At 40.3% G+C, this 15,512-nt stretch overlaps 1 protein-coding gene across 2 annotated transcripts in view; it reads left to right on the top strand.

Moving 5' to 3' along the window:
- Positions 1-15,512, top strand: part of unc5db (unc-5 netrin receptor Db) — a 296,820-nt gene that overhangs the window by 264,100 nt on the left and 17,208 nt on the right. For both annotated transcript variants that reach the window (XM_026187286.2, XM_026187285.2), the window contains 2 exons: positions 1,102-1,329; positions 10,133-10,282. In XM_026187286.2, coding sequence (XP_026043071.1) covers positions 1,102-1,329; positions 10,133-10,282 — 378 coding nt within the window. The remainder of the gene's footprint in view (positions 1-1,101; positions 1,330-10,132; positions 10,283-15,512) is intronic.

Here is a 15,512-nt window from a genome sequence, read left to right as displayed (position 1 = left end):
AAGACATTAAAGACATTTATCAGATGAGTAACAACAAAAATCTGTTAAAGACTATACTATTATTCCTATTATCCCTCTGAAAGGAGGGAGTATCTGTCTGTCTGTTTATTAGCAGTGTAGTGTCCACAGTGTACAACATATCATTTTCAAATTTTGTGTGATGGTAAATACCAGTGTTTGGTGAAAATCAGGTCAATGTCAAAATCAAGGTCACACCAAATATGAAAATCAGTAAAAACATACCTACATTACCCCCAATTGTTTATGGATGGTCTTCAAACTTGAAAACTAGGCTAGGCTTGGGTGACATGAGTACCTAGGTTGGCTAATAATTTGACCTTGACCTTCATTGTTAGTGCCCAAGGTCGAGGCCTAGGAGGCCAATCATTTCAGCCAATTCTGCTCCAATCATATGAGTAAAGATGATAAAATACACCATTTTAGTATCTAATGCAGGGGTGGCTAACTCCAGGCCTCGAGAGCCGGTGTCCTGTAGGTTTTAGATATCACACTGGGTCAACACACCTGAATCAAATGATTAGTTTATTAGGCCTCTGGAGAACTTCAAGAAATGTTGCAGAGGTAATTTAGCCATTTAAATCAGCTGTGATGGATCAAGGACATCTAAAACCTGCAGGACACCGACTCTCGAGGCCTGGAGTTGGACACCCATGATCTAATGCTTTGAGGTCAGGGTTACATGAATTAGGCGAAGTCGAGCACAAAAGTCTAGCTCATGAGCCACATCAACCGATGGCTCACCTAACACTCCTCTACACATCCAACAGGCAAACACATGAGGATTTTAAGCTGCTTTAGTCTGCAAGCCTCTTTGCAATCTACCACCACACCATTTCGTCCTTAAGTTCCACATCTAATTGAATCAGTCATTAGTCTTTGTTTTTTCTACTGGAAGTGTAAAAAGCTATCCTCTCATCACCTTTATTCTATAGAATAAACGCTGGACAGTGGCATGCTGACAAATATAAATTAATGCTGATGGGCTAAAGCTTCTCCTGACTGAATTACATTTGTTAACATATATACGTGAATTGATTAAAGATAATGTCTTCATGTGTTTCACCTCTTTTTCTGTGACAGGAAGTGATGTCAGTGGAGGAGGAATCCACCTCATGTTATTGCCTGATGGACTCGACAAGCTGCCACTTGCTGCTGGACCAGCCAGGTTCTTACGCCCTCGTGGGTGAGCCCCTGACGCAGGCTGCCATCAAGAGGCTGAAGCTGGCTGTGTTCGGAACCATGGAGGTTGGCTCCATGAGCTACACCTTGCGGGTGTACTGTGTGGACGACACGCCACATGCCTTTCAGGTGCGCCCTTTTTGTTCATGGTTGAGCTATGATTGTGCTTTCCATGTGCTGTCCAGGGTCTAATTTATCTGCAAGAGGCCAGTAATAAAGGCCTGACTAGGGTTTAGCTTCCTTGCACTAAACCTGACATTATAAACTGCTAATTCCCAGGGCAAAACTAATTTAGTGCTGGACTGGTGTATTTAAAAACAGCTGCTAAAGTGGAACCTTTGGATGTATGGCTGCACTCCCCTATGCTTTGAGGTAGTTCCCGGTTTTATTTGATCTCTCATTTATTGGAGGTTATTTTATTTTTTAATGTACAAAAAGAATGTGTCAGGTAAAATGTTTATATATGGAACATTTGAAATGGGTCGTAGCTGCAATGCCAGCATCTTACGGAAATACATTTACAAGACATACTTACAACTCCACCAATGAAGGGTTTATTACACATATTGCTCATTTCTATATGTAAACCCAGTACATTCATGCAGGTTTGTTTCTTATATTAATATTTTCCACTCTGCAAGGAGAGTGCAGATTGCACTGTAGGCCGTGGCCCACATTCACAATGAGCATCTTGTGTGTGGTTGTTGCCTGCGCTCTCTGAGGCAGCAGGGACCGCAACGTGTGCACTTTCAGATACGAGTGATTGCACATTCATTACCACAGAGAAACAATACAGCAGTGTTTTAAACACTCTGTAGCAACTTGATGGATGCTCTTCTTGTTCTTTTAATAGAGTCAGACATAGTGTGCCGTACTGTAATCGCTCCCATTCAAACGTTCACCAATCATTCTTTTCTAAAAATCTCATTTGATTTGATTATCCTTCAGCAACCTATAGGGTTTTAATCATTGAAATTTCATCAGTGAACATGAGGGAAATCAAGTTCTCCATCCTCCTGAGAGAGCTTGAGTAAAGGAAGACAGAGCTGAACAGAGCATAGCGAGCTTCGTGACTGACTACCTCCTGACCAACCTTCTGCCATGCTGCCAACATCAGCGGCAGCTGGCTTTAAAATGCATTCTGGATTTGGTTTATGAATTCCCAGCCTGCCGAGCAGATGCCAGACTTTAGCATGTCCCCTGGGCTCCTGTTTGTTAGCGCCACATCTCTGCTGTGTGTTTCCCATGCTCCAGCACAAAGTCAATCACAGACCGGGATTCTGGATCAACAGGAAGCCTCATGCAACACAAACACTTGTGTGACAGAGCTATTTTTCTTTTCTTTTTTCTAGTTGAAAACAAAAAACAGAAAAAGAAAAATTGCAGGATTCTGTTTTCTTTGACGCAGCACAACGTATGAAAAGAAATATGAAAAAAACAAATGGAAAAAACAAACATGCAATGTCATTCTTTATGTTTTGCATCTCTTCTAAGACCTTTGTTACATACAGTGGTTTACACATGAAGATGCCCACATTCACACTTGGTGCTAAATAAATACAAAAACTACATCACGGCACCAGTAAATTGGTAGATGATGACAGCTCTAAAAGATACTTGGAATCTTTTGGAGCTGTGTCTCAGCATTCAGTGGGTGCATGATGTATGGGAAGTTGCCTTGGGGTCTTCTTCATGTTTCTCTCTTCCTAAGCAGATTTTGCAGTGTGGCATGCACATTATCCGGCTATCGGGCAGCGCTGTTGCAGCTCTAGGGTGTGATTGGTCTCCATCAGTGTTTAGGGTGTGTGGTGTATTTTAAAGCAACCTCCACATGAATGCCATGACCCAAGATTCCCAAGCAGATGATGTTCATTTTACCACCATGGTTTTATTTTTGTGGTCCATCAGTGCATAACTCTATTAGCTCTTATACACAGAAAATAAGTATTTGGAAGACATGTTACTTTTTTTGTTTTCTCAATCTTCAGCATCACTGACCCTTTAAAAACCACCTAATTTTGAATTTAGCCATTAACAAGTCTTATATCACCAACTTGTAACAACAAAGGCAAAAAGAGAGTGTCTTGTTCCTTAGGAATGAGCAACCCCCTCCACCAAAAGTAAGTCCATGTCCAAGGCCACAGCATTTAGTCATGTTGGAGAGAAGGTGGATAAAACTTGCTACCTGAAAATACCACCTACATTAGTATTCTGCTGGCAGACCTTTCCTAGCAATGAAAATGCTCCTAGAAAATACTTTTCACCTCAACCTTTAGTCTTTAGCCTTGGCAGAGAATCACTCCTGAATTTTAACATCAGATAGAAATAACTTCTAAAAATTAATCCAATGCTTTTTATCACAATAGATCCTTGTGACCTTCCGTCACTTCATTCAGAAGCATAATGTGAGTGTTTTAACAGCACATCAGGAAAGGTAACAAAACGTGACGTGTCTTAAGCACATACCCAGAGCCTATTTCACCCACATTGCAAACAAGATTATTTGCCATCTGCCATGAGGAGGAGGAGTTACAGTTGACAAATTGATGTGTTTCAAATTGCACTAAGCATGTTTGAAATGTTATTTTGCCGGCTAAAGGAAAACAGACCAAGTCCAAAAAATAGAGAGACTAAATCCTATTTGTTTATTGTTTTTGAGCAGTAAAAACATGATTATACATTCACAAAGTATAATGAATAGGCCATTAATTAATCCCTTAATTAGACCGCGGTGCAAAGCACCAGATTTTCACCCTTGAATTAAATTTTCATCCACAGTTTATGTGGGTAAGATTTTTAAAAAAAATGCATACCTCTGAAAGGTGATGAGTTTGCAGCTGGGGTTTAGTTGCTATACAACACTCTAACCTCCAAACAGTGAAGGTAAGTAAAATGGCCCTACAGTTAAGACTCTCACACTGAGCTGATATAAATGTGCTAATGTGAACGCATGACAGACAGACAAAGAAAAGATAATCTTGGTTTACGAAACTCTCATAAGAAGTCTAACTTCTCTCATTACTCCACTTTATGTTGAAAATAGTTGCTCCTATCTTAAAAAAATGTTGTATAGTCTTAGAAATTTCACATCATTAAAATTATTCACATTTTATATTTCCTGATTGTTGCAGCCGTACTTGAGAAAATTATGCAGCTGGAAGACTAGTCTGCTATCAGACAGAATCATGGCATTGACCCTGTAGAATTTTAAGTTCTGTAATTTTTTTTTTTTTTTTACCTTAAATGAAGCTTGGAAGTCTTAGTCAAGTCTCTTTCCTTCTCTTTCCGCTGTCATCTGTAAAGGCTTGTTGCACTTATACATACTCATCTTTTGTGTTATTGGTTTAATCAATCTGTCATTCAACAATGTCCTTGGAGAAATTCACTCTAATGCTCATCATACCACTACATTTATATGGACTATATATAAATGGACTAATGACAGGGGATCCTGGGGACCCCAAGCATTATTTACTGTAAGATGCAATCATAGTAGCAAAATAATCCTAGCAAAACTCACTTGTACTTCAAGAATTATTAGTTATGTAATTATTGACAATGACAATTTTATTTATATAGCACATTTCATTACATGAAAACTCAAAAAGCTTAAAACAGAAAATTTAGACATTAAAAAACAGTGAGGGTTTACAGTAAAACAAAAAACAACTACTGAGTGTAAGTGTGTGACCAGAACGATTTTTAGTCTGTTTTTAAATGTACACACAGATGTAATTGATCTATGGTCAGCAGGCAGCTTGTTCCAAAGAACAAGACCACAATAACTGAAAGTGCCTTAAATACACGTAGATCTGATTCTGGGAACAGTTAAAAGATCTGTACCTGATGACCTGAGAGGTCTGACAGTGAGCAAGTCAGAGACGTACTGGGGGGGGGGAGCAAACCATAACTATTAAAATCATTTTAAAGGTAATTCTGCATTGTAGTGGGAGTCAGTGAAGTAATTTAAATACTGGGGTAATGTGGTTGAATTTCCACTTTTTACTGATGATTTAGGGAGTCTTGCAAATAGAGTGATGCAATAATCTAACCTGCTTGTTTCACGATCTGTTTGACGCTGATTACGTTTTGGAGAGAGGACCCAAATGCAGACGCTTGGAGACTAGACTAATTTTAAGTGAGCTGCTTACTAAGGCTCAATGAATTCATACAAAAACAGAAAACAAAAGGCAAAAGGAGACTAAGACTTTTGCTAACAGAAAACTAAACTGTAATATGAAACATGAGCAAAACACATGGTGGAAGAACTGACTTTCCGGCACAGGATAAGGGGAGATTGGGACAATACATACAGTGGCTTGCAAAAGTATTCAGCCCCCTTGAACTTTTCCACATTTTGTCACATTACTACGGAGCCCCGCAGGGGACATGGGCGGAAAAAAAATTAAGACAGACTTGCGAGATTTCGCAAAACTAACTCGGGATCTCGCAAAACAAATTCGGGATCTCGCAAAAGTCTCCCAACAATGGCAGCAGCTACTTAGTTGTAATATTACTCTTTCTGGGTCACAAAATACACTTTTAAGATATTTTGAGGTGTGAATGTAGTTGTGTAAACGTCAGATATCTGCTCGGTTTACAAGACATCACATATTTGTAAAAGTGCTCCGACGTTTTCGGAGATGTATGAAACTCGCAAAACTTTTGCAAGTTTGTTTTGCGAGATCTCGCAAAAGTCTGTCTTAATTTTTTTTCTCCCATGTCCCCTGCGGGGCTCCGTACATTACAGCCACGAACATGAATTGATTTTAGTGGAATTCCACGTGAAAGACCAATACAAAGTGGTGCACAGGTGAGAAGTGGAACGAAAATCATACATGATTCCAAACATTTTTTACAAATAAATAACTGCAAAGTGGGGTGTGCGTAATTATTGAGCCCCCTTTGGTCTGAGTGCAGTCAGTTGCCCATAGACATTGCCTGATGAGTGCTAATGACTGAATAGAGTGCACCTGTGTTTAATCTAATGTCAGTACACATACAGCTGCTCTGTGACGGCCTCAGAGGTTGTCTAAGAGAATATTGGGAGCAACAACACCATGAAGTCCAAAGAACACACCAGACAGGTCAGGGATAAAGTTATTGAGAAATTTAAAGCAGGCTTAGGCTACAAAAAGATTTCCCAAGCCTTGAACATCCCATGGAGCACTTTTCAAGTGATCATTCAGAAATGGAAGGAGTATGGCACAAAACTGTAAACCTACCAAGACAAGGCCGTCCACCTAAACTCACAGGCCGAACAAGGAGAGCACTGATCAGAAATGCAGCCAAGAGGCCCATGGTGACTCTGGACAAGCTGCAGATCTACAGCTCAGGTGGGGGAATCTGTCCATAGGACAATTATTAGTCGTGCACTGCTCAAGGTTGGCCTTTATGGAAGAGTGGCAAGAAGAAAGACATTGTTAACAGAAAACCATAAGAAGTCCCATTTGCAGTTTGCCACAAGCCATGTGGGGGACACAGCAAACATGTGGAAGAAGGTGCTCTGGTCAGATGAGACCAAAATGGAACTTTTTGGCCAAAATGCAAAACGCTATGTGTGGTGGAAAACTAACACTGCACATCACTCTGAACACACCATCCCCACTGTCAAATATGGTGGTGGCAGCATCTCTTCAGCAGGTGCTTCTCTTCAGCAGGGACAGGGAAGCTGGTCAGAGTTGATGAGAAGATGGATGGAGCCAAATACAGGGCAATCCTGGAAGAAAACTTCTTGGAGTCTGCAAAAGACTTGAGACTGGGGCGGAGGTTCACCTTCCAGCAGGACAACGACCCTAAACATAAAGCCAGGGCAACAATGGAATGGTTTAAAACAAAACATATCCATGTGTTGGAATGGCCCAGTCAAAGTCCAGATCTAAATCCAATCGAGAATCTGTGGCAAGATCTGAAAACTGCTGTTCACAAACGCTGCAACCAGACAACTGACTACACACAGGGGATGCTGGGGAGGACACACAGACACAAAGGGGCAAGACCCAGATTAAGACAAGTGAAGTAGACACTGGTAATGGGGATAAACAGACATGGAGACACGACAGGCTGGGGAGAACACAGACCAGACAGGGACATGACTGAGCTGAAAGAGTGAGACAGACAGAGACAGACGGAACATAAAAAAGGGGAACAGACATAAAAGCAAGACTGACTCACAGAAGGTTAGACATGAAGGGAGGAAAAACTAAAGATAACTAAAAACTGGGGGCTCACCTAAACATCACCTAAACAAACATTCACCTTAAGGTAAATGAATCCAAGAATCAACAGAATTTTTCAAACACTATAAAGTCCAGAAATCTAGATGCACTGGGTCGACCCAGAACCGTGACAACTTAATGAATTAATTTTTCATTTGAGAATTTTCTGTTGGGGTCATTTTGACCCAGATAAAAAATAATTGAAATAAACACAACCAGCCAGACCAGTGATAAAAAACCTCACCTAGGAGGTGCCCAGGATAAATTCTGGTCCGTTGCCCAGACAATCTTAATTGGTTACTTTTGTGGAGGAGTAGCAGCTCTAGTCTGAGCTCCTCCCAAATGACTGAGCTTACCCTACCGTTCAGAGGAAGCTCATTTGGATCACTTTCCAGTTTCCAGATTTGCTTCAGAGCCCAGAGTGAGCCCTTTTCTGGCTTAGGACCATGGCTTCAGACTTGGAGGTGCTAATTACTCCAATTCACATGACATCTGACTGCAAAATGCCCCAGGTGAATATACAGTAAGTACATTATCGGCAAAAAGCAGACAACATCCTGAGAGCACCAAACTTAACACCCTCCACACCTTCGTTGCTGCTAGAAATTCTGCCCATAGAGATTTTGAACAGAATTGATGACAAAAGGCAGCTGTGGTAGAGAGAAACACCAACCAAGACAGAGCCTAACTTATGCTTGGCAGTGCAAAATGAGATCTCTTATGATTGTACGGGGTCTAGAAACTGAAAACAACTAGTTAAACACACATTGCAGTCAGTTAATGCACACAGATTCTCGCATCGTTTCATCCTTTCTCATCCACATCAGCATATGGGAGACCAAACAGTTGCTAGGTTCTTGTATATCTGTTTCAGGAGCAAAGGTAACACCTTTTTGGAGTAGATTTTTCAGCTAAGCATTGGACAGTCATATGAGCAGGTGGAGCTTTTCTCACTCCCAGGAGGGTCATTGTTACTTGGATTAAGGCTTGCAATGTGTCTGTAATGGCTCTGATTTTTATGCCCTCTCAAGTAGATCAGACAATTCTGATAGCTTTCAGCCTGGGAAGTTGCCCACCCAGAGGATAAATGCACCGACAGCATCTGAGTTTGCTTAATTGGATGCTTTTGACAGGGGTCTCCCTGGGACTCCAAAGCATTTGTATTTTTGCAAAGCAGTAATTAAAACATAACTAGAAAACAGTGATGTGGCATCATTCGAAATGAATTGATTGACAAAACCATTAAAAAAGTTGAAATAATAAAAAAGACGTCTAAGAGATACTGCAAAACATATACCTCTGGGGTCTCCGTGGACCTCAGTCAGTAGGATGAGGGCTAAATGTCTTTGAATGTTTTGAATTCCTCCTTCCACTTTGATACTTTATTCTTCTGGAAGGCTTTAATATTCTTGACTGGTATTGCGACATTTCCTTAGGTGCAAGACATGATCTGAGACACATCAATGGTGTGTGATGTGTCAAACAGCAGATCAGGAAGCGTCTACAGACGGCTTCAATCACAGCATCTTGACAGCTTCACATCAGTTCAAAAGTGGGGATGTTACCACAGATCATAGCTAGCCCGCTGCGACAGGGGAAAACCAACTAAAATCCAGCGTGATCGGGTTAGTCTCAGGCCAACAGAGTAAGAACAAAGACAGATGGCAAAGGAGTGGCACCATATTTTATCCTATCTGCATTTTGCCAACAGCTGATTTGTTTTCACACCAACAGCATTCACAGTGTGCCACGTGCCCCGAGCATGCTTTTCTGCAAGCACACATGCAAACACACACACATATATGCACAGATAACTCCTTTCACATAAGGACACTCAGTCAGAATCAATCAGTGAAACCTGACATTAGTCACAGCTCTGTTCTCGTCCTTTTTACTTTTGTGATTGAGGTGGCCGAGGACAGACGTGCCAGACGCCAAACCATCCCACTGCCACACTGAACGATGATGACAGATGAATACCTGCAAGTGACAATCAAAGTGCTCCCTCATCATCACAAATCCAATTTGGGCAATAGACCTTTGCACCCCTCCTCCCGCCAAACACGTACCCATCCTCTGCCGAGTTCATACAAGTCCCCCCCCCAGCATTAAATTCAAGCTTCAAGCTGTCACATCGAGCCTGCAAACGTGATGCTAATGTGAGAGTGTGACTTGTAAGATTTGTTCAGTTGAGACTTGACGTCAGTCGCTGGCAGCCTGCCTCTGTGCTAATATTTGAGATGAGTCAATTAGCGGATGTGACAGAGGAAAGGATTAGCAACAGGTGTTTCTGCTGATATGCAAAGGTAGTGTACATTCAAAAAGGAAGGAGGACACTGTGTTCTTGATTTTTCTCTAGCAGTAATCTCATTTCTGATTCTTTTTCTTCTCATCTTTTTCTTGTTTTTCTGACTCTCACTTTCCTCCCTCCATGCTCTCGTCTTCCTTTTCTCATTCGTTTCCATATATTTCTTTTCTTCGCTTGTGCTTTCTTTTTTCATTTCCTTTCCTTTTCTTTTTACCTCTCATCTTTACCTTTGCTTTCCTTTCTGCCTTTGTCATTTTCTATCCTTTCTTTTAATCTTTGCTTTACCTTCCTTTACTTTCATCCCTTGACCGCCCTTTCCCTTTTTCTGGGTTATGACCTTTCCAACCTGCTTTTTTCTCTCATCTTCTGCCTGTCCTGCTGTTCTTCCCTTTCCTTTCCACCTCAGGGAGTGGTGGCTGCAGAGAAGACCAGAGGCGGTCAGCTCCTCGAGGAGCCAAAGATGTTGCCTTTCCGAGCGAACACCTTCAGCCTGCAGGTGTCCATCCAGGATGTTCCCCAGTTTCTATGGAGCATCAAACCCTTTACCACATGTCAGGTAACCACAGCAGGAAGTGACAAAACATGAACTGAAAACATATACTGTATGTAAGTGGTAATTTGCAAGTTTGTTCCCTCGAGCTAATTAGTGCGGTGTTTCTGCAAATTCTGCTCCTCCCAGGGTTGATTTATTAAGCAGCAGTCTGAGGAGTGTTTATACCTGTTTTTCCTGTTAATGAATTTTAGGGATTATCTAGTTGGCTTTAATTACTGTACTGTTGGATCTGGTAACCACGTTGTAAGATGCTTATTGAGGGAACTTTATTGTCGTTCACTTTTCATTAACATTAGTAACATTAGCACTTAACATTTAATTAAGATCAACAGTATATACGAGGTCCATATTATGGCCTCGTTTAAATTTTTTAAGCTGACGTTATGAAAAAGAACTTTTATGTAGATGACATTATGACATTTTGTGTGTAAATTTAAATCGCCTTTTGAGATTACTTAAATATTATCTGTGAATATTATTTCAATTTTGTTGTTTCTTTTTAAAAAATGTTTTAACACAAGCAGCATTTCTCACTACTTGACATTACTTCAGGCAGCAGCAAGTAATTGTTACTTAGCTGTCAGAATTAGCTTATCTTTTCTTTTTGTATAGAATATTTCTTTATACTTATTGGTTACCCACTTTTACTCACAAAGACAGTATCAGTTTGCACACTCCAGTTTTTGGTACCATCAGCTGATTCACTGTTGGTGTCACAGCTTTGCTGTTATAACTTGAAGGTAATTAAAAAAATAAAATGGTTATTTTCTACATTATAGAAAAACAACTGAACAAAACAATAAAACAGATTTTTGAAACAAAAAATGGTCTGCTAGAATGAAAATAAAGAGGACCCTACATAGGTGTTAGGTGTAGTAGACAACAGTCAATGAGCTGACAAATCATCTATAATCGGCTCATGGCCATCCAGGATTAGACTGATATTTGGTCCAAATAAAAATTAAAACTAATAAAAATGAACATTTGTAAACACATTTTGATATGACTGTCATGTAAAAATACATCTACATTTAAATATAAGGGAACAAAGAAATTCATATTGACTGTTACTTTCGCCACAAAATAGTTCAAATTAATCAAAATAAACTTTTTTATGCTTAAAAAAGGGAATCTTTCTTTTTTTGTTATAAACAAAATGACATTTAATACCTAAGCAGACAACTGACTCATTACTCCAGTAATATTTATACACAATAATACATTGCACAATTTTAGTGAAATAAGGTTTATTATTTTCTTACCTCCCCATAAGTTGTCAAGGCTACATTTTTAAATGTTATTAAATGATTGTGATGTTCTGCTTTTTATTGGTTGCCATTTGGGTTTCAGTGTGAGCTCATTTATTTTAGAGAGATATTGTTATAGGGGAAATAATTCTACTGTATAATCATTTTCATCTATTTCTCTGAGTATGGAATCCATTAGACATAATGGATTTGTATAATTTTCCTATTTTGTAAGTAAGAAACATCTGAATATAAAATGCTTTCATTTATAAATCATAGGGAACTGAAGACATCCTGCAGTCCTTTTGACATTTTGCCAGTCAGGTCCAAACAAACCTTTCAGATTTTGGTTTATGTGAACAGCCTGTTAAGTTTTCTTTGTGTTCAGCCTGGCTTAGGCTGCAGCTCAGCTAATCTCTTTCTTGTCTAATCAGTTTAGGTGTTCTGATCTATAATACATACATCTTTGTGACCTTAGAGAGAAATTCAGACAATTAAAATTTTTTCAAGTGATGTCATGCTTTAAAACTAGCTGCACAACCTCTTTGTAGTTCCTGGATTTGACCTGCATGGCCAATGTGAAGTAAATGGTAAATGGACTGATTCTTTACTCAAAGCATTTTACACAACATGTCTCATTCCCCCATTCATGCCCATTCATACAAGCACGTTTCCCTACATCCAGGGATCGAACGACCAACCTTTCAATTAGTAGATGACCTGCTCTCTGCAGTCATTGTGTGAAATGTACATCACCATCAGCTGCTGAGCCCTGGTGGGGTCGGTGTCCTTAGTTCCATTGTTTTGGTGCAGATGCACTAAGCTGTCACTGCCTGAATAATAAGCTTGGTTGTTACTACTGAGAAGTGTTGCTAATGTGTGTTAAAGGCTTTCACCTAGTTGTAAAAGGATGTCGGTAAAATTCAGCTGAGGAGCCACAGCTGCCTTTTATTATGTCCCTGGACCCTTAAGGTCCACCCACAGTGCTGACAGTCCAAATGGAAGTGCCTGAAATCTGTATTCTTTTTGATGGCGAACAAAGGGAATAAAAAAGAAAAGTCCATGGGAAAAACAATCTTGATCTTGATAATGTCATATTAAAAGTAAGGTTCATGTTGCTATTTTTTAATTAGTCATTATTAGATTCATAAAGGAAGGTAAACCATGATATGCTCATGTATTAACAACAAAAATAATTAATGGGAGGATAGGGTCAGGACTGAAAACTTGGTATAAAAATCAGTGCCATATCAAACATGTGGGTCTATGTGTTGTGGGGAACCCTTGGAAAATGGGGAAGCTACTGACAGTACTGTGATATGGTTGCATTGACATGACAGCACAATTTTGATGGGCCCTCAGAGGGTTGGTGCAAACCCAAGGCCCTCTTTAAGCTATGCCCCCATATATAATAAGACACTCACAGCAGAAAATTATTAATTTAGGCTCTATAACGTTCCAATTCCGTTTGTTTTTGGTCTTTCTGCACCATTTTGTCTTTTAAACTGCTCTTTTAGTGTGACTTCTGCTGTAAAGTGGCTTACAGGCACCCACTCTCTCTCTTTCACACATGGACCATGAAGAAGGATGTGAGCAGTGATTAATAGCTCTGTGTTTGCTTTGCTTTCAGGGCCATTAAGAGCAAACTGTATTAGATCAGTGGCCTCTGTTTGTGTACCTGTTGTCCTCACTGTAACACCGCTGTGACTTAAAGATGTAAATACAGGGTGAAAGCGCTTCAAAGACACCTACCCTCTGCACCGCCTTATTTATGAAGGCCTCAGGACGGCAGGCAGCGCCAACCTGCTTCGCCCGAGCAGGTGCAGAATAATAGCAGAGCATCGAGCCATACATCAAGTCAGCTAAAGAGCATCCCAGCTTTTCTACGTCCATCACCCCCCCCCATCCTGTTCGCCTATGCTTCCAGATTCCATTATCTTCTGTCGTGAGCCTCACTGGGCAGCCCAGATCAAAGCCACATGTGCTAAGTCTGCCACACAGACAGGTCACTTTGCAAGATGCAGATATGGCCGAGATGGAGTTGAACAGAGGTCAAGGACATTTCCTCAAAGATGTGCCTCCTCCACTGAAATTAATTATACATCAAAGGCAAACTTCTTCGTCTGCACCTAATTCGTCCGTACAGTAGACTGCTTACAGCACAGCTGCTTCTGTTATCAGAGTAACTCTGCTGGGATTCAGGCTCTATTTGCAAATCTTATCATGACTACTTCTTTGTCTCTTTAACAGTTGTTATTTCCATGCATAAATACATCAAACCCTGGAATCACTGAAACTTCAAAGCCCACTCTTACCTTTTATCCTGCCTCATGTAAGTGGCTGTGTATGTGATGGTGTGGCCACGTGTAGAACAGTGCCCCAAATCATCTCATTTCGATGTGGCACTGAAAGTGTTTTACAGATCTCTCCGACCAGAGTCAAGGTTTGTGAGAGCAAATGAGAAGTGGAAGAATGCATTCCAATCGTGCATGCAAATCCCTAAAAACAGTTTAAAGAATGAAAAGATAAAGTACAACTTTTCAAGTTAGTAAGTAGTGGTTTAATTATAACCCAGGTTTTTGTAGCAGTCTATTCAGTTCTAGTATCTTGTTTTTTAAAGTGCAGTTCAGACTTTCATCTCCGTGACCTTTGACACAGACAATTCAGGAATTTCACAAATACTTCATCTGCATTTGATTCAACAGAAAAGAAAATTTAATTCAGTCAGTACTCAAATCAGTTTAGCACATATCAAGAAATCAGCAACAGTTAATTTTCACAGTTCAGCGTGTAATCACAACTTTGAGATACAATCTAGTTCCTCTGGAAAACACAAAAATAATGGTTTATTCCTACCACACAAAGTCTGAATCAACATGCTTAATTCTGGAGTGTCATACCAACCCTCTACATGGCTGTGAATCCTCTCTGTGCTCCTTGTCTTTCCCTGGAAGCTCCATATTCAACATCCTTCTTCTGTACATGTGCAAACTATCTCAACCTTGCCTCTCTAACTTTGTCTCTAAACCACGGAAAACAAAAATCTTAACGCCTTCAGCGCTTGGCTTTTTGCTTGTGTCACAGTCTCCAAACCCTGCATTATAGTAGCACTCACTACCACCTTATGACTCAATTAGAGTTCTGTGTTGAATCTTTGTCGACTCTTCAACATAGCCCACAAAAGTGACCAGCATCATTGCCAACAGTCACACTTGTGGGTGGTGCATTATGTGTTAATTACCATGTGGTAGTGTCCGGGTGCTTTATACACAGTGTCAGCCACGATAAAAACAAATAAAATGCTGGGACACTCTTTATTGTGATCTTCTTCTTGGGGAGTTTTTTGGATGCAAACACTCTCTTCACTCTTCCACCTGCTCCCTACTTTCACTACAGATCACAATGTCATCTGCAAACATCATAGTTCAAAAAGACTCCTGCCTGACCTCATCAGCCTGTCGAACACCACTGAAAACAAGAAGGGGGTCAAGAAGAGCCAATCCCTGATGTAATCCTATGTGTTGCTTATGCAAGTTGTGCAAAAATATAAATGCAAATACAAATGGCTGTAGAGCTCCCAGCCCAACCTCACTGGCCACATTATGCTTGACAGGAGGTGAATGACAAGCCAACACAACACCAAAGCAAACCACACATGAGCGGGCATGACAACACTTTTGGTGCATGGTAACCTGCTAAACAGTGAGCTCAGCAAGCAAAAGCTTTCAATTCGAGCTGCACTCTGCAGTGGTGGTGGAATCACCTTGTTTACTACAACATTCATTCATGTCGCCTGTTCATGCATGTAGTTCAACAAATCTTTTTTTAAAATTAAAAAAAAAAACAGCTGCAGAGACAAAAGTTGAACACAAGTCATATCAGAGAATCAAATATAAAATTGATTATAATCCATTGTCCCCAAAAACTGGCCTTTCTGTTGCTCGTACAAATCTCCTATTCATTCTCACCTTTACCAGCAAGTGGCG

The sequence above is a fragment of the Astatotilapia calliptera genome, chromosome 12 (assembly GCF_964374335.1).
Source record: "Astatotilapia calliptera chromosome 12, fAstCal68.1, whole genome shotgun sequence".
NCBI lineage: Eukaryota > Metazoa > Chordata > Actinopteri > Cichliformes > Cichlidae > Astatotilapia > Astatotilapia calliptera.
This window is presented reverse-complemented; position numbering and strand designations above follow the sequence as displayed.